Genomic DNA, 27,026 nt, shown 5'->3' on the forward strand with positions numbered 1-27,026 from the left:
GTGGCTGTGTGTGCCAAAACACTCTCCAAGCCAGGGCGAGGTCTCCCGTTCTCCCTCTGGGGCTCTGCTCTTTCCACCCCAAACTGGTTTTTCAAGTCATTTTTTCATATGTGCCTCCATCTCTGCTGCTGCTCACCTGCATTTGGGGAGGAGCCTCCCAGAAACTGCTCTTTAGCGTGCCGCCAACCTTCCCTCGCTGAGTCTTGTCATTCCATCCCAACAGACCAGAGCAGAGAGCCAGCACCCACGACGACTTTGCAGACTCCGGGAGACCAGCTAGGATCTCGCCAACATGTTCAAGGGGGTGGGCAAAGGCTCCCCGAGCAGAAGTTCCCCCAACAGAGGTTCCCCTGTCAAGCCTAGCAAGTAAGTGCAACTCCTCTCCTCTCTCTATGCTGTCCTGTGGACCCTGGGGGAAGATAAGGGAAGAGTACTCAATGTCTCCTAAGCCACCCTAAAAACTATCCCTCTTTGTGGAGCAGCCAGAAAGTTGAGGTTTGCTGGGAGCTGATGCCAAGATGTGCTGCCCTAGCTGTTGTCCTGGGCTTTGTGCTCCAACCCAGAAGTATCTGTGCAGCCTTTGGGATGTGCGGTGCCTGAAGTGCTCAGAGCTGTGTTAATTGAGCGGGGAGGTGCAAAGCCCCTTTTGGGCACGTAGGAGTAGGGAGAATAAACGCACCCTCTTTGCTTGGGTGGAGCAAGACCTGCTTGATGGTGAAGCAGATACCAGCCTGGATTTGAGATCCCAGGACTCGCTGGTTGTGTGAAGTTGGTGTGATGGTGCCCTGGGACCTGGGATCCCTGGAGGAGGATGCTCAGTTTGGTGCTGCTCAGGTGGTTAAGATGGGGGAGGAGTGGGTTTGCTGGTAACTGCTCTAATCCATCCTGGTGACAGGCTGGGTCTCTGCAGGTCGAAGAGCTGAGGTTGCCTCTTTCAGGCCTGTCTGAGGCAGCTCCAAAAGGATCTGACAGCCATGTCCCCTCTGAAGAGACTCCCTAAGCTCTGGGGAGCAAGATGTGTGATGGGACCAGGATGCTTCCCTAGGAGCCAGGGTGTCCTCTGGGAGGGGGTGCTCCAGCAGAGAGAGCACTCATCCCTCCCTTCAGCTGCAGTTGCTAACTCAGGGTTATTTTCCACCTCCCTCAGCAACTTTGCACTTCATAGTGTTAGAGGACTGATTCTGTGGGAATCCCTATCCCCAGCCAGGGTTAGAGGCTGAGGAAATTGCAGAGGGGTTTGTTCTAAGGAGGAGATGACCTGCAGGGAGAAAGGAGTGCTGGCCCCATCTTTTGGGACCACCACCACCAGCAGCCTGGGATGGTGTGTGTACAGACGCCTGGGTGGACGCAACACGGTGCTGGCACTGCGCTGCGTCATTTATGGGGGCCAAACCCAACGTTAGCAAACAGCCACTGTGGAGGGTGATGGCCCAGTGCTGCTGGGCAGGGCAGTGGGACCTGGCAAGAAGGTGGCCCCCACAAAGGCCGTGGCTTCCCCGTGTGGATGTGGGGAGCTGGCCCCCTCCCATAGGGAGCTTCTGCCTCAGTGGAGCTGAGCACTCACAAACTCATCTCAAGGACAGGTTTGGGGGCTCTCTGAACACCAAGTCTTTGTCGGGACCTGACTGCAGTGAGACACTTCCCCAGAACCCCCTGGAGCTGTGTCAGCCTCTGTTTTTTAGTCTTGCTAATGCAATCCATCCACCTCTTCAGCTTCCAAACCTGGGCTGGGGATTTCTCATGAGGCTTCCTGGGACAGCTCGCTGCAGCACTGCAGGAGGGTCTGGGCTAGGTTCTCCCCCAGCGTAAGCCTCTCGGGATAACTGGAGTTGCATCCTGGCGAGACCTCACACCGCTTCCCTGTGCAGGATGGAGGCTGAAGCCAGAAGTGTGGCAGTTACTGAGCTAGTTGTGCTTGTTTTAGGAGGCACCAACCATCAGACAAAGGCTAATTTGTTCAGCCATGGCCTGGGGCTTGGTCAGCACCCATATTAGCTGAGAAAATGAAGGTGAATGAGTTGTTGCAGGAGCAGCCATCAGCACACGCTCTGCAGATGGCCCCGAGAAAATGTTGGTTGCCCATAGCTGCTGTTGGTGGCCCTAAGGCCAGAACCTCGCAGCAGTTGAGGTTCCCTGCCTCTGGGTGTTCACAACTAGCGGGTACCACTGCTGGCACAGACCCCTAGAGAGGTGTGTCACCTTGGTCCTTGGGACCATAGTGTTGAGCATCCCAGCTCTCAGGGCCCTTTGCTGTGTCTGCGTGGTGGGTGCATCCCAGGGAGGCAGTAGCAAGCGCAGGTTTGTCCCTGAGGAGCATCCTCGCTGTGCCCTGCTCTAGGAGGAGGCACATTGTGGGGCTGGAAGGGAAAACTCATGAGAAGGTGGAATTGAATCAGATCTGGCTGGACAGGCTGCCTGGGTGTGATCTTGACAAAGGCTGTGGGTGGTTTTGGAGGTGGATGGCAAATCATCTCCTGGTTTAATCGCCTCCTGGGATTGCTGCTTCTGCCACTGCCTCCTCCTGCTTCTCCCCGATCAGTCTAGAGCAGCGTGGCCCTGGGGGGACAGGCATGGGCTCAGGGGACTAACCCAGCACTGGCAGGGGGTTGTTGGTGGTCTGCTGTGAGCAGCTTGGGCTGGCAGATCAGAGCGTTCGAGGTCTTCCACGTGTCGGGGAGAACAGACCCGGCTTTGGGGTCTGCCTTGTGGCCATAAAGCAAAGTCCCCTGGAAGGAAGGGACAGAGGGGGCCAGGGACTGAAATGGGTGGGTGCTGTGGTCCTGCCCAAAAGTGCTCTGCCAGGAGTGACCGGGAGCAGGGGACAGTCCTGCTCCTGCTAAGAGACACTGTCCCTTGCATGCAGTTGGACTGTCTAGGAGGCAGAAAGTGGTATGAGAAATGAACCAATTAATAATGATGATAATAATAGTGCTCTGTCTCTGCTAGGCATGAGATAGCCCAGGGAGGAGACCTGCCCTGGCTCTTGAGCAGGAGGAGCTCTGCCGAGCCTTGCCCTCAGCCGTCTTGGCCAGCCCGGGGCTGCAGCTGTATGCACCCACTGTGTGCAGAATCGGACCCGAGCCCCGGGAGGCTGAGGGATGCCCAGTGTGAGCGCAGGCAAGCTCGTGGCTCCTCGTATCCCACCCGATGCCAGGCTGTCTCTCTGCAGCCCAAGCGTCAGCACGTTCACCCTGAAACGTGGGGCCCCGCTGTGGTCAGCTCTTGTTGAGTGAGGGCTTCTGCCCAGGGGCAGGAGGGACAGCCCTGAGGGAGGACCGTGATGCATCCATGTCACTGCAGGCTGTGTGGATGGCTGTTGGCATTGACGGGAGAAGCTCGTGCTCCTCTCGGCACTGTCCGTGGTTGGGATGGGAGGGTCTGTGGTGGTTTGGGCACTTCTCTAAACGTGCATGGACCAAGTGAGTTCCTCAGCATCGGTCCCACCTTGACTGAGGGTGGAAGGCTCAGCTGAGGACAGATGGCTTCTCTGCTTGTGTATCAGGCCTTACTCTGGTCCCTGTAGACACCCCTCTCCTGCCAGGATATCCCCTACCTGGCTTCAGTGCTCGTCAAACATCCAGACTACTCCTTTGCGGACTCTGAAGTGGTCCAGCTGCTTGCAGGGCTGGAGAGCCACTTCCAGCGTGGCTGCTGGCTACAAGGTCTCAGTCTCCTGCTCTGCCAGGCTTCCTCCCTTGGCTGGCATGGAGACCTCCTGGCTCTCCACTCCAGGACACACAGGGGAGACCCCCCTTGCTCCAGAGACGATGTTTTCCAGGAGGCATGAGTTCTTCCCTGAAGATCAGGTTGTTTGCAACAGCATCCTTGTTTCTAACCTCAGGTGCTCGGTGCAGTGCAAAGGTCATGCAGCGTGGGGATGGGCAAGGCTGAGTCCCTGTGACCAGGAGGTTGCTGAGGTCTCTTCGGTCCATAGTTTTGTTTTGGCTTGACCTAAACAAAGCTGATTTGTGTGTCCAGCCTTGTGAACCAAGACATGGGGTGTCCCCATGTTTCCTTCAGCCATGAAGGGGGTGCCACCAGAAATAAGCAGGTTTTTATTGGACATCCTCACTTCTCCCCTCTTGGAGTGGCACAAAGGTATCTCCAGTCACATCACAACGGGGCTCAAACTGGACACCCCATTCACGCTCTTCCCGGGCAGGAACTGAATTCAGCCAGACCTTTCGGGGTGGACGGACTCCCCCCAGCACATGGGGAGAGGCGTCCATCCCCTGGGATGGCGGCCAGCCCGTGACTCACTCTCTCCTCCCTACGCAGAGAGCCCGGGCAGGAAATCTGGGTGGTGCTCAAGTATTTGCTCATGGGACACCACCTCATTCCAGGCGTGTCGGGGGATGAGTTGGAGATTGTGTAACCTCCTGGGAAGGGGGGACCTCCTAGAGCTTCCAGCCTGCTGTGCACACTCAGGCTCACGGGGACCAAGTCCTGACTCTGCGCTGCTGCCGTCCACCCCGTTGTGCTGGGTCTTGGGGCCACTGTTCATCTGCCTGAGGACTGCGGCTTACCCCAGGGAAGGCATCCATGGGGCACAGATGGGGTAGGAGGGGTGTTTAGCAGGATATAAAAGACAGGTTGTAGCAGGCAGTGATGCTTTGATGATGATGGGGAATGCCCTGCTTGGGGTCTTTGGCTCCATAATCCCTGGAACTAGACCTTGTAGAAGAGGGCACTGCCAGAGCACAGCAGTCCCCCGTTTACTTTGCTGGCATGCATTTTGCAGGCAGGGAAGCTGAGGCATGGCCAGGAGATGCTGCCAACCCAAAGCCCCCGAGGGAGCTGAGAGGTTCTATGTCGCAGGCCCACACCACCCTCTTGGGAAATCAAAACCAAGGGAGGAGTCAGAGAAAGGGGACTGGAGGATGCTGTGAGCAGGAGCGCCAGGGCTGCGCCTTCTTCAGAGTTACATGGGCTCTGCTGCAGTCAGTGTGGACTGAGCTGACTTGAAACACAAGCTCTGTCTGTGGCATCTGAGTGCTTGGCTTGGGGTGACCATAACACTCACTGGCACTTTACAGTCACTTGGGGCTGTAATAAATGAACATCCCAGCATCTGCTCTAGCCTTTGGTATGAACTGTGGAATAGCTGGAGCCACGATGAGGAGCTGGAGCACTGACAGAGCCATTAAGGGAACCACTTCCCCCTGTACTTTGCTGTAGTCAGGGGCTAGGAAGGAAACCACATGGCTGGAGAGCAGATGTGGGTGGCTCTGCTGCAGGACATCACCTTTTTCCTACCTTCTTCTCCACCAAAGAGGTACCAACCAGCCCTGAAGAAGTGTCCCCCCCTTCCACTGACCCCAGTGCAATGTCCCATTGTCACTGCTCAAACTCTTTCCTTCTGGTCTCAGACCCCAGAGTCGGCACACAGCCAAGCTGAGCCTCTGCTGAACTTTGTCCCGTCAGCAGCCGTCCAAGGGCTCGAGTCCCTGGATGATACTATCGGTCCACACCCTCCCGCCTCTGCTTGCCCACATTCTGGCAGCGCTGCACTCTCCCTGCCTGGAGGGTAGGGCCGGCACTGTCCTCAAGGGCAGATGCTGTTAGATACAACAGGACACGGGGACAAAGGTAGCACCAAGGCTTATGCTTCCTTGTCTGCAGGGAGGTTTGGGAACCATCCCATGCCTTGCTGCAGGCTCTGGATCCAGCTGTTTCGGCAGGGCTCTTGGCACTCATTCACAGTAGCAGTGTTGGAATAAGGGCTGTGATGGTATCCATCAGCTGTGTGATGGCACCGAGGTGAGACACAATAGCGAATGGTCTGATGGGGACCTTCAGTGAATCTTCACTGGGGTGAGGAGGACTGGTAGTTGTGCTATGGCCTTGGGAAATTTGTCCCCAAGCCCTGAAAGTAGCATGACTGCAACAGCCTACACAGTGCCCAGAGGGGCTTGTAGTCCACGTAGCAAGTCCTTGTCCACTGCAGCCCAGTCCTGGGGTGGCACTGGGCCCTCCAGTATCTCAGTGGGCTGAACTGCAGAGAACTTTGCATGAAACAAGACCACAGGATGGCAGTTCTGGGTCAGGTGAAAAGCCGTCTCGCCCACCTCTATCAGCAGCCAAGGGCAGACACCCAGGGAAGTGCCTCCAAACAGGGCAAGCATGTTGTGCTGCTTCTGCAGGATGTTATCCTGGCCTCCAACTGTCTGTGGCTTTGGGTCTTCCCAAACCAGATGTGGTTTCGGTGCATTTGGGAGCCCTAGAGCGAATTTTTTTTCTTTCTTTTTTTTTTTTTTTTGGTTCCTCCAATGCTTTTTGAATCCACGTGAACTTCTGAGCATCTGCAGTGTCCTGCGGCAAGGAGTTGCTCAGATGAGCTGCATGGTGTGCAAAAAGTCACCTCCCACTCTCCCTGAACACATCACCTCTTACCTTCACTTGGCAGAAAGCAACAGCCAGGCATTGACCGCTTGTGTGCATCTGTGCCCTTGGCCACAGCTTAGACTCTTTCTTTGGAGACCAGGAGGACAAGGGGGAATGGCCTGAAGAACCACACCTGTGTCAGGTCCTGGGCAGTGATGAAGAGTGTGAGAATTGCCTTCACCCACCCAATCTGCTTTGCTGTTCCCTCTCTCAGGTCCTCAACAAATGAGCTGGCTGTGCTCATCTCGCGCATGCAGATGAATGCTGACCAGGTTGAGAAGGACATCCTGGAGACACAGTCCAGACTCAAGCAGGTGAATTGTGGCAGAGGGTGGTGGGAAGGTGAAAGGCTTTGCCTAGAAATGCAGTGTCTAGGATAACAGGTCAGGTGTCTGCTCTCTGCATCAGCTTGCTGGTGCAGGTTTGGGAGCTGACTCAAGGCTGGGGAGGAACAGAGCACCCCACAGAGACTCCCAGCCCCTGGGGCTGCATACCAGGGCCTCCCAAATTCCAGCCTCCATGCTTTCTGCTCAGTGCCTCATGCTTCCCACAGCCAAGGCTGTCTCACCTGCAGCAGCATAGTCCTGTGCCTCCCAGCAATCCCAGAGGCAGGCAGCCAGCCTGACCCACACTGGTCCCCTGGGTGGGAGAGATGCTGGAGCAGGCAGCTTGGTGGGGCATACGGTCCCTAGCTGTACCCTTGCACCAGGGTTCCTCTGTCATCAGTGTGTTAAGCATCCAGGCCGTCTGAGGTGGCTAAGGAGAATGTTGTGAGGTCTGTGTGGTCCAACCAGGCTTTTTTTCTCTGTCTTCCCTTGTCTCCAGGATGCCAGCAATCACCAGAAGAACAAGGCTTTTGAGTTCCAGCCAGAGAATGCCAGGAATCTGAAGGAAGCGGAGACTCTGCTGAAGGACCTCTTTCTGGACGTGGACCGTGCCAAGAAGCTGAAACACCCTCAGGCTACTGAGATAGAGAAAGAGTAAGTATAGTGGGAGGACTAGTGTGGTGGGGGCACCAAGCAATTGGCAACCCCCCTAAGATCTAGACGGAGCTCCAGTTGTTGCCATGAGAGGTAGAGTTTCACACTTTCAGGGCTTCTGCCAATATATTGTAAAGATAGTGGTGTGTAGGGTTGCTGCCAGAGTGATCACCCAGTCTTATTTGGGAGTTCTTGTAAAAATGTAGAGCTAAAATGTGGCCCCACTCCCAGGGCAAATCCCCTTTTCCTCTGCCTTTCCTAAAAAGAATGCCTTTCATTCAGGCAAGCGGAGTTGGGTGTTTGAATGGGAGAACTACTTCATTTGGCCTCTGGTGCTTTGCTCCCCTTTGCTCTCCAGCCCTTCTGTGTGGAAATTGGGAGGGAATAGTTGTTTCCTAGCTGGGAAGGGACAATCCTGTTCTCCTTGCAGCTTTCTCCTGGGTTGTAGTTCCTGAGACATGCCTGGAGATGGAGAGCACCAGGACAAGTGCCTCCACTGCTGAAGGAGGCCAGTGTCACAAAGGGACAACAAAGTAGCCTGGGTCTTAGAGTGAAATCTAGGCTTCACAAACCTCACTTTGGTTCTCCCCCCTCCAAAATGACACAGACACATATGCCTTTTCTCCTTGGCAGCATCCAGCAGCTCCATGACCGCATGACGCAGCTGTGTGCAGAGTACCGAGCCCTCTACGAACAACTCAACATCCCTGATGTGGGGCCCAGGGTAGACTGGGCCAGGATCCTGGACCAAAAGATGGTAACAGCAGCTGGTTTTAGATGTATCTCCCAACACCTAGAAGGGCAGATAATGTCCGCTGTTGCCCGTAGGTCTCTGCCAGCCATCGTGTGCTCAGCATCATGCAGGGACATTGGGGGTGGTGGAAGTAACTCTGAGTAGGAAGAGGACTCTCCTCTCGCCTCTTAAAATCCTCTGGAGGACCCTCTTGATTGACCCCTTCAGATTAAGAGCTATTGGAGGGGGATTAGGTAGAGATGCCCTGCTGTGGGATGAGAAGATGGAGAAGGTGATGTCTTCAAGGACTTTACAACCTTACATCCTAGGGTTTCACGCTGCAAGGTCTTGGGTATGTGCAGTGCCCAGTTTGGAGTCAACTTGGATTCCCTTGGAAGTTAGATGGTAACTGTGTCCATCCACTGCATATCACCATAGGAAGGGTGGCTGATTCAGCTTAGGTTGGTACACCAGGGTTTTATGGCCTGGTTATCTTGGCCCCTGTGTATGGCTGGGGGAATGGCAACCAACAGCACTCACAGTAAACAGCAAGATACCTTCCTTTCTTCCTGGACTGGCATCAGATCTCAGATCTTTTCATACCCTGACAGTACAACTGGGGTTTCTCCCTGAAATAAAGTCTTTTGCTTTAGTCTCTGCCTAACTCCTTTTGCATAGAAACAAGTCAATGCAGGACAGTACGGCCCCGGCATGTCAGAGCTGGAAAAGCAAATAGCTGAGCACAACATCTTCCAGAAGGAGATTGAAGCTTATGGCCTCCAGATCAAGAACCTCCGCTCTGGGGTAAGGCACCCTCCATCCCCTGCTTGCTCCTGTCGGCTTCATTCAGGATCCTGCGGGCTCTGCTCGCTGTCTGGCTGCATGTCCCATCTGTTTCTCTGCATGGTGAATTTCCACCCTTGTTCTGCAGAGGACGTGGGGAGACATGAGCTTGGACAGATCAAGCCATGCAAGGGCCACAGAGGTGGTTCCTGAATGGTTTCTAAAGCCACTTTCCTTAAATCAGCTCATCAGCATCTACCACATGTTTTGGTAACGGATTTTTTCTGTTTGTTTTTTTGGTTTTTTTCCCTTGGTCTTGGCTGTGTTGTAACCCAGGATGTGGCAGACTTAAAAAGCCAGTACAAGGACTTGCTGGTAAGCTTCTTGGTGGTTTTCTGGACAGATGGGGTCATACAGCAGAGTAACACCATCCCTGATGGACAGGGAATGGCCAGCTCAGGGCAGGAGCTGCCTTTGGTCTTGCACAGTGAAGTCATGTCCCTCATCTTTCCTCATTTCCTCCCCACCTTGGAATGGGTGTAAATTGAGACCATGCTCACTGCCCTCAGGGCAATGCTGCGGGTGAGATCTGTGTCTCTCCTCTTCATGGATTGTTGATCTGGAGTTGCCTGTGTGTCTGTGAGCATGGGCTTACAGATGCGGCAGCAGGAATCCCTGTCCCAGCCCACACGCTGTTCCAAATCAGGATTGCAAATGTTGAGGCTTGCACTGCTCCCTAACAAGGGCTCCAGAGAGGAAATGAGCAGCAGGAGCAAAGGAGGTGGCCAGGAAGGTCCTGGGTTTAGCCAGCTGGGCCCGTAAAAGTTAATGCTGAAGAATGGCATTTGTGAGAAATATAGCAGAGCTGGGACAGCTCTCAGACTGCCTGAGGCACCAGCCCACACCCGAGATTCTGGTTAGACAAACATATCCTGTCTGTGAAGGAGGGAAAGGGAACGGCAGCCCCATCAGATAAGAGCAAGCGGGCGGCAGATGTCTCACCAAGGTCTCTGGGAATCTCCTGGTGGATGTGCAATGCGAGTGGGGTCCTGGGGAGGAGGAGGAGGACGGGAAAGGGGATCCTCAGCCTGAGCACCAACACTGTTTCTCTCCTGTGTGCATGGGCAGAAAGCCTCCGTCTGGCGAGGGCAGAGCCTGGGCAGCCTGTACAACCATCTCCAGGGCTGCACCAAGGAGCTGGGCTACCTGACGGACCAGCAGACCAGGATCCTGAAGCAGGACTGGAGTGACCAAATGATGGACGTCCAGAGCGTGCGTCGGGAGTACGAGGTGAGCTCTTGGGGGATGGTAGCATGTCCTGGCTCTCACAGGCTGGCCAAGCCCAATGTGCGAGATTTCCAGAGTGGATCACAGCCTCCTAGACATCGACCACCAGCCCTGAGCCTGGTGCTTTCCCAGGGCAGCCTTATAGTGCTGGGCACAGAAACAGAGGCAGAAGAGACGCTCTGGGTGCATGCTGGAGTTAAGGATGAGCCACTCTGTGTGTCCCCTCCTGTCCCCTGAGCTGGCACATGGGATCATACATCAGAGAGCTGTTGATGAGATGTCCATGGTCAGAGGGGAGGGGAAGGCTCAGCGTCATGTCAGCCTCAACATCCAAAGTACAACACCCAGTGACTGCTATATGCTGGGACCAGGAAAGAGAGGGATAATTGCTTAGGAAAATGCTCTTTGAATGAATGCCCTGATGCTTTCTGAGGCCCAAGCGTGTCTAATTTGTTTTAGCTTTGCCTAGCCCCTTCTCTTTTTAAAAACAAACAAACAAACAAGGATGTCTGTGCTTTGGGAGCCTTTTCTCTGCTACATGGGGTTTGGTGCCCCAGGAGACCACTCTCTGCTCCCTGCATGCTCCCACGTCCATGAAGTTTCTCTTCCCCTTCAGGATTTCAAGTCCAATGAACTGCTCAGCCAGGAAGAGTTTGTGAACCATCTTCAGGATGATGGGGATAGGATGATTGAGCTAAAGCACCCAGCTGTCAAGCCTATCCAGGTAGGGAAAGGGGGGTCTCCTCCACTGGAGCTGAGACCCCTTGAGAAATGGTGGCTGCACTGTATGAGCCAGGTCCTTGTCGAGCAGTGTCCTTGCTCAGGCTCAGCATCTGGCAATGCCTGGGCATAGCTTTTTCTCTGCTCAACAGCAGTCTTTACTCTTAGTCTGATCTCTGGGACTTCTGGAGAAAGGAGACCAGTGGTGGAGGAGGTAGGACTAGCTGGAGCCCACTGAGTTGTGCTTTGTCCCACCACAGGCTCACCAGGAAGCCTTGAAGAACGAGTGGCAGAATTTTCTGAATCTCTGTATTTGCCAGGAGAGTCAACTGAAAAGCGTGGAGAGCTATAAGAAGGTAAAAAGTAATGAGGAGAGCATGGGTCATAGGGCTGCAGGGTCAGGCCTGAGTGGGCAATCTGGGAAGAGAGACAGCAAAAGGATGAGGATGGGAGATCCTTTGCTTGCACCTAGTCAGGGTATTTTGGGGAAACACCCCTCAAAACACAGTCCTTTAGTGCTACAGTGAAGGACTGGCTCCCAGCTTGTCTCATCAGCCCTGTTGCGTTAGTGTGCTGGCTTGGAGAAGAGGGGTAGGGGAGGATTTGTTCGCTGTCATCACTTGGGAGTTGTCTGTTGATTGGGATTATTTGCCTGTGGCTCAGGTGATGGAGGGTCCTTGTCCAAGGATGCACTCTGAGGGTGGTCTGTAGGGCCTTGTGAGCCCCAAATAGGGTGTGGGAGAGACACTGGGAACTGAGAGACCCCACTGGACTTGGAGATAGTAATATCCTCCCATCTCTGTGACTGTTTTCCTACCCACCCCTCCAGTTCCAGGATGATGCTGAGGCTGTGAGCCGCTCTCTCAAGGAGATGAACTCTGACCTGGACACCAAATACAGCAAGTTCAACAAAGACAGCCCTGGGGTGGTGTCAGATCTGCTGCTTCAGCTGGAGGTGAGGTCTTCAGGGATGGTGGCACTAGCCAGACCTAAGGGGCAGACCAAATGTTACAACCTCCCCAGTAAATAACAGTGGGGAAGGGGAAGAGGTGGGTAGATAATCCTACCCGGACAGCTCATCCCAGCTCTGTGCTAGGGAGGGGGAAGCCCATGGCAATACTGTGCTGTGGACACTGCTGCTGTGGGGCACTGACCCCTGGGAAGACATTTATCTCCATCAGTGACACACAGCCAGGCCCCAGGTCACCATCAGAGTAGAGAATCACAGGGAGGAGCTGCGCGTTGTCCTAAACTTGAGACACTTGGATTAGAGGGCCCACAGAGAGTGTGAGCTGCTGGCATCAGGGCAGTGGAGAAAGGTCCTCCCATCTCCTCAGCGCTCTCATGAGCCAAAGGCAAGGGAGGGAATAAAGAAATCTGACCTCAGGGGTGAGATGCAGATAGGAAAGGAACGTTTGCCTGGGAGAGAGGGAGGGGACACGTTCAACACGGTATCTTCCCATGCATGCAACACATTTTGCCCCCAAGAGGTGCTGGGATCTTGGCACCTTCTGACACTGGAATGCAGCCACCTCTTGGCAGGTCTCTGTTCCATTTCTGAGAAGAAAAACTTCTCCAGGAGATTTAATATGACAGTGTGGGATCACCTAAGGTTAACTCGGGCTGTGCCTTCAAGGGCAGATCTGCTGTGAGCGAGGGAAACCAAGGAGAGCATTGATAATGAAAAGGGGAGGAAGGGACATGGAAGGGTCAAGAATGGCGAAACTCCTGACTCCACCCCAGCAGTGGCCACACAAGGATGGACAACTGGCCCCAGCATACCTACTGTAGTGTGACTCTCCCCTTCCTTCTCATCCAAGCCTGGTCACAACCACTTGTCTTCCCTGTTTTGTCTAGAATGAAGAGAAGGTGGTGAAGCAGGCAGAGAAGAGCATCACTGACCTGAAGAGAAGGAGCAAAGAGATCAGCCCACTGAAACTGCGCAGGATGTGTCCCTCTCAGACCCTTACCTTGGAGACCCTCTGTGACTGGGATGCTGGGGAGGTGAGGGCTTGACTAACAGTACCCTCAGAAGAGGCAGGCAACTGGATTCTTATTTGGTTGTTCTAGATCTTGGCTCCATGATGGGCAGAACTGACCTAGTGATGGGAAGCCAAGCCTTTCACTGGGTTTTGTGTCTTTGTCCCAGGTGCAGCTGACCAGAGGTGACAAGTACACTCTGAAGGACAACAGCAACCCGGAGATGTGGGTGGTGCAGAGCAGCACTGGTGTGGTCCAGGAGGCACCTTCTGCTTGCTTCTCCATCCCTCCACCAGACCCTGAGTCTATAGACAAGGTCAATAGGTGAGTCTGCAGGGGAGACCCTGACCCAGAGAGATGTTCAGACCTGCTCTTAGGTCATAGCCAGCCTGACTGCCTCAACTGCAGAGAAATAGCAGCTGGGAACAGACCTCTTGACTGTCTAGCACAAAATCCCTCCTGGAGAGGGATTGTTCTCTGCACCCAAGTATCTCGTCTAGGTTTCTGCCATTCCTCGACAGCTCTGCATGCTGCATGGACCTTGCTGTCAAAGAGTTTTCTGGCAGTCAGGCTTGATTTCTTCACCCAAACATGTGACTCGCATAGGTTTGACTAAATTCATTGCAGAATCAGCCTGGAGCTTGGGACTTGCCAAACAGGACAGAGTTATCTGTGGCATCTCTTCTCAGCGAGCCCCAGCTGGAGACTGAGAAATGTTTCTTGAACCACAGTGTAGTCTACTGCCTGGTTGCTTGTTCATTCAGCTTCTGTGGTTCCCACAGGATGGGGTTGTGGTGCAGGGAGCTTCAGCATTACCTTTTTAATCATGTCCCTGAGTGCTTGGATAAATAGGTGCTGCTCAAGTGCTGTGGAAAGGCCCACAACCCAGATTCAGAGTTACTTGGGCATGCCTGTTGTGATGGGAGCTTGGGTCTCCAGTCACACAGGTGTGATTACTTCATTGTGCTGCTCTTCCTGAGTGCATACCCCTCCTCACATGTCCCAGACTACTGAATCCTCTGGATTTATGGGTTTCATGTGTGTTTTAAAACAGAAAAGCAAAAGTTTGCAACATCCTCCTGGATAACATCTCTGCAGGTGTTGCCCGGAAAACTCTTGCCCTTTTCAGGCCACATCTGACAGCTTGTTTCATTTCCTGGTGTTTGCTTTCCTTCCTACACGCGAAATATTTGTCTTTGTTTTATTTCCCAGCCTGTTCCACCATTCAGTCCCTCTGCGTGGAGGTATGTCCTGGTCCCACACAGGGACAGCCCTCGTCTGACAACAGCCAGCAAGCTGGAACTTGCTGGTTTTAGAGCACGGTGTTTAGTTGGAGCAGCCATAGCAGGGATGTGAACTAGCCTGGTCCTTCAAAGGCCCCTCTTCCTGGTTCCATCAGTCTTCTCTCACCTGGAGATTTTCTTGGTCCTTCCAGCTCCTGCTGATCCTAGCTCTAGTTTTGTTAGAAGGGAACCATCCTTACAAACGAGACTTGGCATTTCTAGTGCAGCAGCCACAGAAGCAGCTACTTGTACTTGCTTCCTGCGAAGCTGCAAAGCTCTGCAAGTGACATGAAATAAATTTCCAGCTTTAATAGCTTCTGCTGAGAGTTGGAAACACTGGCTCCATTGGGAGAAATCAGCTGCTCAAATCAACTAGCTGCTTTTGCTGCTGTCCCCTTTCCTAAGGGACATCTCTGAGTTACAACAGGCTGCAGGCTCCCAGCCTTCCCCTGCCTTTGGGAACACCCTCCCCAGCAGAGGCACGAAGCTGCTCCGAGGCTGGGCTGTGTCATGACTTGCTCAGTGCAGCAGTTTCCCATCCCGCTGGCTGATGATGCTCCTCTCTGCTCACAGGCTGGAAGGGGAACTGAACACGGTGAAGCAGAAGCGAGCGGCAGTTCAGAGCACCCTGAGACGAAGCCAGAAGGAGCAGGTTCCACCCAGCCAACAGGGTACGTCAGCTGGTTAGTCAAGCCCTCTCCAGAGCAAGCCCATGCACCTCCCTTGCAGAGCTCCCAGATGTGGCTGGAAGCAGAGCACCCACTCTGGCAAGCAGAGGTACCTGCGGGTCAGCGTGAGGATGCCTTCTGCTCTCTGGAAAAGAGCAGCCAGTGGGATAACCTGACCTAGTGCTGCCAAGGACTCACCGTGTGATCTCGGGCAATTCAGTTATAATCTCCATTGCCCTTCTTAAACCTCTGAGATTGACCTCCAGCTCCATGAACAGTTGCAGGGTATTTAGGGTTGCAGGGGGATGTGCCTATCCAGAAGCCTTAATTAAACCTTCTTTGTGATCTGGGTCCCTTGCAGTTCTCTTCCCTAGCTGGGGGCTGTGGAATAAGCAGGCAGCCATGGCTAAATCCCGACCCCTGGCTAGCTGTGTTACTCCCACAGCGGCAGTTCAAAAGCTCTCGGCAAAGCAGAGCAGGGATGTGTCTACATGACAGCATGTGTCTGTCTCTGTCTTTCCTTTGGACCTGAGCTCTGGCTGGCTGGGGCAAAGCTAAAACCGTTTTCCTAAGCCTTTGCCATGGATAGGCACACACATGTGCATGATGCTCTGCAGATTAGAAATGTTAACTGACTTGTTAATGGTTGCATCAAAACCCCATGCTCAGAAGAAGCCTGCATGCTTCAGAGCTGCAAAACACAAAGGGCAGAGCTTTGTCGCAGGGCTGTCATGAGAGCGAGTTGGAGCTGTAGGGACCACATATGGGAGAGCTCGGGGAAAGGGCTGTGCACCAAGACTGGGACGGCATTTGAGAAATGGGGCTTAACCTAAGCTGTGTCTCACTGCAGCTTTGTCCAGGAGCTCCCCTGTAGTCCAGGATGATCCCCAAGCTGATCAGCTTCTCAGTAGCCTGGATCACATTGGCAAGGACCTGGTTCAGGTAGAGAAAGAGATCTTGAACCGAGTGAGATCTCCAGTGCACTACAGTGACCCCACGGATGACCTTGCCAGGAGGATCAAACACCAGCAGGTGGGTGCTGCTGCGGGCGGGTTGGAGTGGGTGAGTTTGGTAGCATTGTGTCCTTGGCCCAAAACAGAACTGACATAGGAATTACACAGGAGATGACAGCTGGTACTTCGAAGGAGAAACCTGTGGTGCAGTTGCAAGGGTTTCAGGCTAGCCTGAGCCCTTGAAATGGGACAGATTAAGCCAAACCCTAGAGAAATGCAGGCTCTTCCCTTGGCTCAGGTCTGCAGCAAGATGGTCCGTTCATTTCAGAGCTGTGGACCAGGTGCCCGTCTTGGGGAGTCCTCAACCTTGTCATAAGGATGCTGTCACCCTTCACTCTCAAGTCTGTAGCATAAAAGACAACAGGATAGAGGGAATTAATCCAATGACCAGCTTTGGCTCACCTGATGAGGAGTACAGACTGGTAGATGTGAAGGGGACAGGAAAAGAGGCAGTGCCCTGGAGCCCCCTTCCTTTCCTCTGGGATAAAGTCTGGGTCTGTAGTAATTCAGCTTGTTATATCTTCATCTGTGGGTATTTATCCAGCCCTGGCAGAAGGAGGGGCTCAGGCAGATAGGCTTCTTCCACCTTTGTTTGGGTCTCTTTCCCACACCCTGCCATTGCCAGACAGCCACAGTCTGGATGGGGCTGTGCCCCAAGGGCCAACACCTTATGAGAGGGCTACCGCACCCTTAGCCCCACAGCAAAATCCACCCCTGAGGGAGACAACTTTTTGCAACAACACTGTTATGACTGTGTTGGGTGACTCTGCTCCCGTCTGCTGTGCCAGGAAACAACAAAGAAACTTGAGAACCTGGGGGCAGCCAAGGATGCCTTGCAGAAGGAGTGTGAGACCTACCTTTCCAAGAAACCCACCAGCACCTCGGCTTCCCAGCTCCCTGTCACGTTGAATGCCCTCAGGAGCAAATACAGTGATGTCAATATGCTTTCCAGCCTGTACAATGAGAAGTGAGTGATGATGGCAAGGCCTGATGGGGATGAGGGGAGGAAGTCCTTGCACAGAGGTGCCAACACAGAATCATGAGAGAAAATGCTTTTAGTCTGTATGGGCATTGGTTGAGGTCCATCCAGCCCAGTGCAGGCTGGAAACCTCCCATCCATCATCAAAGGCACCTCTGAAGGAGTTCCCGTATGGAATCTGTGGTCAGATCCCCACACTGTGGAAAGTCCACCACAACGGATATGTGTTCCAGCTCCGCTGTGTGTGGTGAAAAGCAATATATCTAACTTCTGGGCAGCATGACAGGGTTGTGAGTGCATATTGCTTGTTCTCTGACATGCTGCAGAAGCTCTGATGTTAAATGAGTTTAAACATGCAAAATCAGAGAGAAAAGGAGAAAAATGGGGTCTTCTGTAGCTAACCTCATCCTGCCATTTTTCCCTTCCCAAGGGCTAAGGCTGCCCTGAACCTGGAGACTCAGATTGAGAACGCAGACAAGATCATCAGCACGTTTGAGGCCAAGCTGGCTCAGGATAGCATCATTCCTGCATCCCCCAATGCCCTGCAGAATCGGGCCAATGATCTGCAGGTAGGAGAACATCAGGCTCTTTGCTAGGGAAGGGAGATCTCTCGGGTAGCAATGGTGGGGAGAGCTGGACTTTGCTTACTTGAGCACTCCAAGGCACCAGCGATTAAGCCTTTCTAAAGACTTGTTCTTTGAAGGCTTTACGTTAGTGTTGCAGGCTGACCTGCACTGACTAGCTAGCAAAAAGCTCTGTCCCTCCCAGGGTACCTTTGGGGTCCCTAAAATATACGATGAACCTCTTAGCATCTGTTCTAAACTCTGTTGCTCTGCCACACACCCATCCCTGCTCTTTCTTGCTGCCAATCTCCCTGCCCCATCATTAGCTCTCACCCTTGACTCACGCTGACCCTTTTTTGCCTTCCCCAAAACTTCTCCTTTCTGCTCCATGCACCATTCAACCCACTTTCTTTACTAAGTCTCACTGTTCTCTCTCTTCCACGTTGCGTGTCTGTCTTGGAGAACCTGACTAGCCCCCAAGTACTGCATGGTTAAGGAGGGTATTTCTGGTTGATTCGTTGACTGGTACAGACCTGGAGGTGTCTTTTTTTCCCTTGCAGAAGATGAAGCGGGACCTGGTGGCCCAAGAGGACTGTGTGCTGAAGCTGAACCGGGGGCTCAAGGATGCTGAGCACAGCTGCAGTGCTGTGCAGAACAACTTCCAGGAGTACTGCCCTGACCTGCCCCGGCAGAAGCGGGAGGTGCAGCTCCTCAATGATCGCTATCATGCCGTTGCGGACCAGCTGGATCAGCGGTGAGGAGCTGTGGTGCCTTCTCCACTCCTGTAGTCATAGCTTTCTCTTAGCTAGCACGGACCAGCGTCTGTCAGAGTCCCAAGAGTATGTTCTTCACTGCAGGACCCTGATCCTGACCACACTGCTGTAATACTGGGGACCAGGTCTGTCCTGCTGTGTAGTTGCCACCTTCCACTGCGCAGCACAGGCTTTGAGCTTCCAGATAGCTGTGAGAAGGCAGTCTTAAGTAGCTGAATGCTGGCCTCTGCCTGACCCATTGACCCTACCCAGAGAGACTCTGGTGCTTAACACTTCTCACAGGCATTGCTGCTGGTTGCCTGCCTTTTTCCTTCTCTCATCTCCCAAGCTGTGTTCATGCTGCAGTAGCAAACCTGATGAGCACAGAATTGTGCTCCCCACTCAGGGATCAGTTGTCACGCCCTTGTTTTTGTTATCATGGTGTTTGTTGCAGTGACATTCTCACCATAGTGTCTTTTTAGGAACTTGCACATGAATCTTTGCCCTTCCCCTTAATGTTCCTGTTCACCTTTGTGCTGTGCAGAGAGAAGACCCTCAGAAATATCAGTCTCACCTACCAGCAGTTCCAAAACTCCAATGAGAACCTGATGTTCTGGATGAACAACGTACCCAAGCACCAAGTGAAGACCACTGATGGGCCAAGCCAGATCAATTACAAGCTGCAGGCACAGAAGGTGTGTTCCAGGACAAGTGCTATAACCTGTAACCTTACAGGGATGGGGGACTGTACTTGTTGGTACTATTTTGCATACTGTTTACCAGTTCCTAGTTGTGTGCTCCACCTGTCACAGTGAATGAACTAGAACAAGGAGACAATGGATTGCAGCCCACAGATGATGTATCTTGCCCCACTGCATTCATCTACAGTGCTGGTGTCCTCATCTGTGCTAGTCACCCCCAGGCTGATATCCTCTCCATGAAAAGGACACATCTAGATCCTGAAAGATTGCACCTTGGGCTGAGATGTTGCATCTGGGTCCTGCAACTTTCTCTCCTTGAGCAGATCCTAAGCTGACTAGCTCAATTGATGAGATGTGGAGGTCTCTGTGTGGGCTGGTATTTACCTCATACATGATAAATCAGTGTGGCAGCTCCTAGGCAAGTGAGAGTGCTGCTGAGATCCTCTAAAGCCCTGGAGACTTTTCCTAAACTTCTTCCTGTTTGCACCATTCCCTCCAGTACTAGGCTGAGCTACTGCTCTTGGCTGCAAGAGTATTACTGGGTTGCTGCATTTCAACCTGTTCTTAACGTCATGTGTCTCCTGCAGAGGCTGGTGGAGGAGATTGAAAGCAAGGAGCCTGAGAAGAACGCAGTGGTCAGACTATCCCGGAACGTGCAGTCCACGCTCAATGTATGGCTGGGTTTTCCCATGTAGCACTCCCTTAGCATCTCACTCAAGAGATCCCAACTGATTCTTCTGTTTCTGCTCTGAACAGGACTATGAACTCCAAGCAGGCAAATACAGCTCTTCTCTGGACCCTACCCTGACTGACTTTGCTGCAAAGAGGCTGCGTGTGACCCCCCTACAAGAAAGCATCCAGGCCCAGGTAAAATGTTAAGATGAAGGCATGGAAACCATTGTCTAGCTCCTTACCCAAGCCCCATGTCCTCTGCAAGGCCTTAATCCACTCTTACAGCTACAGTTGATCATGGTCCTAAACCCAAGGACAAATGTCATCAGGGATCTCTTTGTCTATGGGGCCAGCATGTGAGATCCAGAATTAGGGGTGTGTCTGGTACCTTTGGTTGAGATTGCTGATGATGCCTCCTTGCCATATTGTGTATGCAGATAAAGCCTACAGGGTAGGTGTGTGGGGACGAGACTGAGCCAGAGCTCCTGTGTGCTCTTCCCAGTTACACCTCAGTTCTCCTGTATCACCTTGGGCTATTTGCCAACATCCATGTATGGCCCAAAGTGAATTTGAAAGTCTGGACCCTGAGTAGGCTAGCAGGTATCTAACAGGCATTCAGATAAAGGGGACAGGATCTCCTACATGAGTCCTTAGACTCTCTGTGTTTCTAGAAAGTCAGATGTGAAGACACTAATCCCTGGAATAGTGCAGTACACCAAGTGCATCCAGGTGAAAGGAAGGGTGGGAGAGCATGCCATCCAACAGACCTGTGCCAAGGTGAGGGGGACAAGGCTTTCACCGCTGCTTCTTTTTCAGGAAAATGATGTAACCAAGCTCTACATGGAGCTGGCAGCAGAAAATAAGCAGCAGCTGAGCCGGCTGGAGTTTGCAAAGAAGATTGTTGAGAAGGTACCAGCTAACAGGTCATGGCAAGATTGGGGTACTCTAGACTGGGGGTTGAAATGATCTTTCCAAAGCTGTCAGCAATCTGCTCAGCCTGGGATCCCCCACCGCTCCCCAGATCTCCACATCCAGGTGTGAGGAAGGACAGGAATGGAAACTCCTGTGAGAAAAGACCACGAGTAACCACAGTTTCACTGACACTGATCTTAGGTTGTGACTTTCATCACCTCTCTGGGCCCTCAATGCTTTACTGAAGCTGTAGTTTATGCTAGGAAAAAAGATTAGGACTCTTAAGTCCTGTTCTCAGCTATATCTAATCAACGTTCACAGACTGAGAATTTCAGATTTGTCCATGGATGTGGCTGGAATTTGGTGCTCAACTGTCTTGCAACACTTCAAAGCAATAGGACTTCTATGCCTTTCTAGGGCTTGATTCATCTGTAGGAAAGGTCTCTGGTCTGCGTGACTTGTCAGTGTGGTCAGGAAGGACGAGAGATTAAACTGGGGCACTCTGTGATGTGAACCAGCTGCACAGTGGGGACTGGCCATGTTACCCTCCTTCAGCTGCAGATTCAACAAGGCAGCACCAAGCACCTTTGTGGGCTGCTGCAGCACCTCCATGACAAGCGGAAGACACACCAAGTCAGTTGCTTGAGATGGTGGGAATATGTCCTCATTTGCCATTTACGAACAGCCTTATTTGGAGGCTCCTTGAGGATTCTGTACCAGTTCTGTCTCCTACCATGCCTTGTTATGGAAAAGACCTCTGCAACAGATTCAAAGAGTAACTTTGTTTTGCTGCCTTTTTTTTTTTTTAATTTCTTTTTTTGTTTTTCCCTTGCAGAAGGAAGTGCATGAAGATGTTGAAGCTGTACATGAGCAAACGCAGCAATCTGAAAACAAAGCCAAAACAAGCAGGGAATCTGAGGGGCTGAAATCGCAGCTGGAGGAGGAAAGGAGGAAAGTGGCCAAGATTGAAGAGGACCTGGAAGAACACAGAAACAAGCTGCTAATGTTGAAAACTCAGAAGCCCATTGAAAGAGTGGAAGAAAAGGAGGTGATAGAATATTACAGAGACCCACAGATGGAGAGCAACCTGTCTAAGATGGCACAGCAGATTGAAGAGGAAGGCAAAAAGAGGCAGAGCCTCCAAGAAGACATTGAAGTGATGAGCCGGAAGCTTGCCCAGATGGAGAGTGAGAAAAAGGTCATACCTGCCCAGCTCCTTACCAAAGAGATCACAAAAATTGAGAAAGATCCAAGCCTGGATAGCCAAGCAGCCAGTCTTCGTCAGGAGATCAACCGTCTCCAGGAGGAAAGCTTGGCTGCTGCTTCTGAACTTGAGCAGCATAAGAGAGAGCTGCACATGCTGGAGCGAAAGCAGCCCAATATCCGAGAGAAAGTGGTGGTGAAGGAGCTGATCAAACTGGAGAAAAACCCAGAAATGGTGAAGTCTGTTAGGACCCTACAGCTACAAATCGATGAGGAATCCTTCAAGAGGAAGTCTGCAGAAGAAGCGATAGTGAAAGTGAAGAACAAGATTGAGGAGGTGGAAAGACTAATTGAAACAGCAGAACCCAAAATTATTGTTAAGGAGGTGAAGCAGGTAGAGCAGGACCCAGAGTTATTGCGAGAGTCTTCCAAGCTTAAAACTCTGATTGAGGAAGAGAGGAGCAAAAACTTGATGCTTACAGGTGAGCTGGGAGAGCTGCAGAGCCAGTACAGTATTGCAGAGAAGCAAAAACCAAGGGTAGAGGTTAAAGAGAGGGTCAATGAGATTTTCTTGGTGGATCCTGAAACGGAGAGACAAATTGCACACCTGAAAAGGGAGCTGCAGGAAGTTACTCTGAAAAGGACAAAGATTGACAGTGAAGTGGAAGAGGCCTTAGCAGAGCTCAATGTCCTCCGGTCACAGAAACCAGTGGTGGAGCTTAAAGAAGTTATAGAGGAGGTGGTGAAACATGAGAAGAGTCCAGAGATTCTTAGAGAAATTGACAGGCTGAAACAACAGCTCAATGAACTAGTGAACACTAACGGCAGGACCCAAGAGCTGCTCATTAGGCTGCAGGGTGAAAGGGATGAATGGAAGAGGGAGAGATCCAAGGTGGAAACCAAGCTGGTCAACAAGGAAGTCATCCGATATGAGAATGATCCACTCCTGGAAAAAGAAGCTGACCGTCTCCGTCAAGAGGTGCGCAATATGTCTCAAAAGAGGAGAGCTGCAGAGGACGCAATCTATGACTTGCAGAATAAATACATGCTACTGGAGAGGCGAAAGCCAGAGGAAAAGGTAGTTGTTCAAGAGGTGATACTGACTCAAAAAGATCCAAAGCTCCGAGATGAGCACAACAGGCTGAGCCGGAGTCTGGACGAAGAGGTGAGCAACAGGCGTCGTCTGGAACGTGACGTGCAGCAGGTTCGTGCGTTGGTGGAAGAGCAAGAGAAGTTGCTCAACTTTCAGGAGGATCGAAGTAAGAGACTTGCTCTGGAGAAGGAGATGAGACAAATTACATTGAGAATAAAGGAGCTGGAGGAGAGCCCAGCCCCTGTGCAAGAAAAGATCATTATGGAAGAAGTGGTCAAGTTGGAGAAGGATCCAGTCCTCGAACAGTCTGCCAGCAACCTGCGCTTGGAGCTGGACCGTGAGAAGATGGAGGTGCTGAACTTGCAGAGAGAATGCAAGAACCTGCAGATGCAAGTTGATGTTCTGCAGAAAACAAAATCCCAGGAGAAGACCATCTACAAGGAGGTGATTCGAGTGGAAAAGGACAGAGCGCTGGAGAGTGAACGTGCACGCATCTGGGAGCTGCTGAACAGGGAGAGAGGAGCCAAGCAAAAGGCAGAAGAGGAGGTACGGCGGCTCAGGGATAAGATTGAGAGAGCTGAAGGCATGAAGAGGACATGGGCTCGTGAAGAGACAGAGCTGCAGAAAGCCAGGAACCTGGCCATCCAGGAGAGAGCCAACTTGGAGAGTGAACTGCGGGACCTGGAGAGGCAGAAGCAGCAGAAAGTCCTCTTCCTTCGGGAGGAGTCCAAACTGCTCAACCAACGGACTGAGAATGACAGGCAGAAGAAGAAGCAGCTGGAACATGAGTTTTCCCTGCTGGAGGCAGACATCCTTAGGGAGAAGGACCAGATCTACAACAAAGAGAGGTTCATTCGAGATCTCCAGTCAAGGGTCAACCGGGAAGAAATCAATCATGAGACCCAGATGAGAGAGACAAACCTTTCCACCAAGATCTCTATCTTAGACCCTGAGACAGGGAAGGATATGTCCCCTTACGAGGCCTATAAGAGAGGTATCATAGACAGAGGCCAGTACATCCAGCTGCAAGAGCTGGAGTGTGACTGGGAGGAAGTCACCACCCTGGGCCCAAACGGGGAAGTCTCAGTTCTCCTTGACAAGAAAAGTGGGAAGCAGTACTCCATCGATGATGCGCTAAGGCTGAGGAGGATCACAAAGGAAGAATACCAGCTGTACCGGGATGGCAAGATTCCCATCTCTGAATTTGCCTTGCTGGTGGCTGGGGAAACCAAGCCTCCCCCATCCCTCTCTATTGGCTCCATCATCTCCAAATCCCCACTCTCATCACCCACCACCCCCCAAACCCAAAGCTTCTTCCCCCCAGCCTCGCAGAAGGGCTTCTGTGATGACACATCCCCCATTGCCGGGGTGTATGACACCACCACTGACACCAAGTACAACATCAAGACTGCTGTTGCAAAGAAGCTGCTTGATCCCATGACGGCTCAGAAGCTCTTGGAAGCCCAGGCTGCCACAGGAGGCATCATAGACCTAATTTCTCGGGACCGGTTCTCAGTCCATAAGGCGATCGAGAGGGGGCTGATTGACAGGACCTACATGCAGAGACTGCTCAATGCCCAGAAAGCTTTCACAGGGATTGAGGACCCGGTGACCAAGCGTAGGCTGTCTGTGGGGGAAGCAGTTCAGAAGGGATGGATGACCAAGGACAGTGCTTTCCCCTACCTGGAGGTCCAGCATCTAACTGGAGGGCTCATCGATCCTAAGAAAACTGGTCGCATCCCCGTGCTGGAAGCTGCCCAGACAGGGATGATAACAGGCGACCTGGCCAATAGGCTCCAGGATGAGTCCAACTATGAGAAAGATCTCATTGACCCTATCACTAAAGAGAAGATAAATTACAAGGAGGCCATGGCCCTCTGCCAGAAGGATTCGCTGGGCAGCCTCCTGCTGCTCCCAGCCGCATCGGAGGGGTATCAGCGGTACCACCAGGCGAGCCGTTCCCCCAAGCTCTCACGGTTCAGGCATTGAATGGATTCAGGCATGTACTGGATCTGGTTCCTTCAGGAGTTCATCCCTTCAAAACACTTCTCCCCACGGAGGCAGCAGCGATCACAGGAATGGAGCATCTAGCATTTAGGGCTGCATACTCTTCTATCTTAGCTATTTGCTTCCCAATGCAGCTTGGCTGTGCGAGGAAGAAAGTGTGATCGTGAGCATATAAGGGCCTGACACACAGGGGTCCCTGTGGTCCCCCGGGTGCTGCTGTGACAGCAAAGGGGGGTCGATTGCAAGAATTCCACTGGCAGTAGGTTAGATGTGGTTATGCCCAGAAAGGGGGGGAGAGACAGAGTGTTTTTCAGTTGGGTCATTCTTCTGCATGCAATAAACATAAAAAGTGCGACTCTGTGGCTGTGTTGTCTCTACAGGCTGAGGCTGTGAAGTGGCTGAAGGCATGGCTAGTCCTCCCCTCATGCAGTCCTATGCCCTGCAGCCCAATCTACAAAGGGTTTGCAGACTCTTGCTCCCCCTGATCTCACAGCACTGAACCCCCTACATTTCTTTCTGCATGTGAGTCCATCTTTTTAAAGGTTTTTGTTGTGTTTGTCTTTAAAACTGAAAACCAAGGGGACTTTGCTCCCTGGTCATTTGGACATCTCTGAAAGAGGGACTTGGTTGCCAAAGGGTGCAGCTCCGTGTTACGTTTGATCCAGTCTAAGTGCAGGCAGCTACCAAGTGGAGCAGCCCCCCTGCCCCCTGCAGCTGCCTGTCCCTGGTGTCTCTCTGGCTGCAGACCAGTAATGGTGTTGGCTGCACAGTAACTTGGGTCACTTCACTGAGCTGCTGGCAGAGGAAGCCAAGCCCCAACCAAAACTAAGCCCTGTTGAAGTAGATGATCTTGGGGGCTTGTCCTGTACCTGTACAGAGGCGGATGTGTTGCAAGGGAAGGGATGACCTTCAGTAGCAGACTAATGATGCTTGCAGTCAATGGTGACGTGAGACTGCTTTCTACAGCCCTTGGCCTTGGCTGCAGGATCCACCCAGCAGTACTGGAAAATCTGCACTTGCTATTTCTTTAGGTGAGTTTTCACTCCTCTATGTAACTTCCACTGCTCAGCCCTTGCTGAAATGAGTAAGTCTCCCAAGTGTTCTTCCCTAGTATCTACCCCACTGTGGAGCATCCCTTGGCTTTGTGGGGTGAGAAAAATTACTTTCTATTGACATGAGCTGCTCTTTCCCCCTCTGCCGAGGGCTCTTTTAGCTGATGCTGTTTGGGAACTCCAACACACCCAAAATAATCCATCAGGGTAGAAGTTTTCTCCCCCTCCTTCCCCCATCAGAGCAGCAGCGTAGCCTCTATTTTCATATAACCTAGCTTGGATTTGAAGTCTGGGCTCCAAGAAGAAATTGTTCCCATGCTGGCAAGCTCAGCGCAATCACAGGTCCTGTTACCTTCCTGCTAGTAGGTAGTGCTCAGCATTAACAATCGGAGTCCAGCTATGGAAATGCCAAGTTTCCAGTCCAAGATCTGCCCAGGCTCTGTCCCATGCTCCGCAGGGTCTGTGTCTATTGTAAGGCATATGGCTGGTGTCCATGGCCATCTCAGCTGCCATGATCAATATGGCGCAATCTGTTGGTTTACAAAGGGGGAAAACTGTTGCACACACCCTACAGCATCCGTTCCCAGCCTGTTTCCTCTTGGTAAAGCACTGCCAGCACACGGGGCACTGCATCTCCCTCCTGGCTGGTCTGGACCAGCAGCAAGGGCTGGAGCCGGGCTGTGATGGACCAGGGGACACATCAGGAGAGAAACTCTGACCTGGCCTCCTGCCAGGGAAAGCCCAACAGCCCTCGGAGCACAGGAACACAGCCAGGTGAGGAACACGTCCCAGTGCAACCAAGGAGCCTTGGACCAGTGAGGTTCCCAGCAGCCCTTGGATCCCAGCTCTTCAAAGCTGCTGGGAGCAGCCTTGCTGTGCTTTGCCTTTGCTCCCCTTGGCTGGCTGAAAGCAGGGAGGATCCGTCAGCAATGGGGCTGTTGCCTTTTCTGCAGCTCAGCTCTGCCCAACAGGTGAGTTTGCTGTCAGCCTACCCCCTTGCCCAGCTCCGTGGGGCAGGATGCTGGGCTCTAGGGCTACCCTCCTCCCGGCTGCTCCCCTTTGCAAATGAGATAAAACCATGCTTGTTTGTAAAGCAGTACGATATTCATGTGGCGACTCATCCCTGAAGCGTTGATTAAATAATTTGGGGGAATGCTCTGTAACTAAGGGACTTGGAGTTCTGCTAGTTAGGCAGTCAGTTAATAATTTTTGATAAAATGCTCCCTAACTGCGTGGTGGGAAGTATTTACCTCAGGCTGGG

The 27,026-nt window shown here is 52.4% G+C and overlaps 1 protein-coding gene across 1 annotated transcript; it reads left to right on the top strand.

Moving 5' to 3' along the window:
* On the top strand, positions 1-25,068 carry EVPL (envoplakin). Its single transcript, XM_009928366.2, has 22 exons — positions 1-366; positions 6,599-6,698; positions 7,210-7,364; positions 7,998-8,121; positions 8,776-8,901; positions 9,217-9,255; positions 10,009-10,170; positions 10,784-10,891; positions 11,148-11,243; positions 11,717-11,842; positions 12,745-12,891; positions 13,037-13,191; positions 14,724-14,821; positions 15,669-15,850; positions 16,620-16,798; positions 17,241-17,379; positions 17,934-18,127; positions 18,670-18,820; positions 19,414-19,497; positions 19,583-19,693; positions 20,315-20,407; positions 21,246-25,068. Exons 1-22 carry the CDS (start codon positions 293-295, stop codon positions 24,693-24,695), a joined length of 6,093 nt encoding a protein of 2,030 aa, XP_009926668.1. The 5' UTR covers positions 1-292; the 3' UTR covers positions 24,696-25,068.
* Positions 25,069-27,026: the final 1,958 nt, after the last annotated feature.

The sequence above is a fragment of the Haliaeetus albicilla genome, chromosome 12, assembly GCF_947461875.1.
Source record: "Haliaeetus albicilla chromosome 12, bHalAlb1.1, whole genome shotgun sequence".
NCBI classification, from domain to species: Eukaryota; Metazoa; Chordata; class Aves; order Accipitriformes; family Accipitridae; genus Haliaeetus; species Haliaeetus albicilla.

What these genes read in the sequence shown, in the direction of transcription:
- EVPL (XM_009928366.2), top strand. Translation starts at nt 293, where the DNA reads ATGTTCAAGGGGGTGGGCAAAGGCTCCCCGAGCAGAAGTTCCCCCAAC. An exon ending in GCCAGTACAAGGACTTGCTG is followed by an intron (nt 9,256 to 10,008) that starts GTAAGCTTCTTG and finishes GTGCATGGGCAG; the next exon opens with AAAGCCTCCGTCTGGCGAGG. An exon ending in ATCTGCTGCTTCAGCTGGAG is followed by an intron (nt 11,843 to 12,744) that starts GTGAGGTCTTCA and finishes TGTTTTGTCTAG; the next exon opens with AATGAAGAGAAGGTGGTGAA.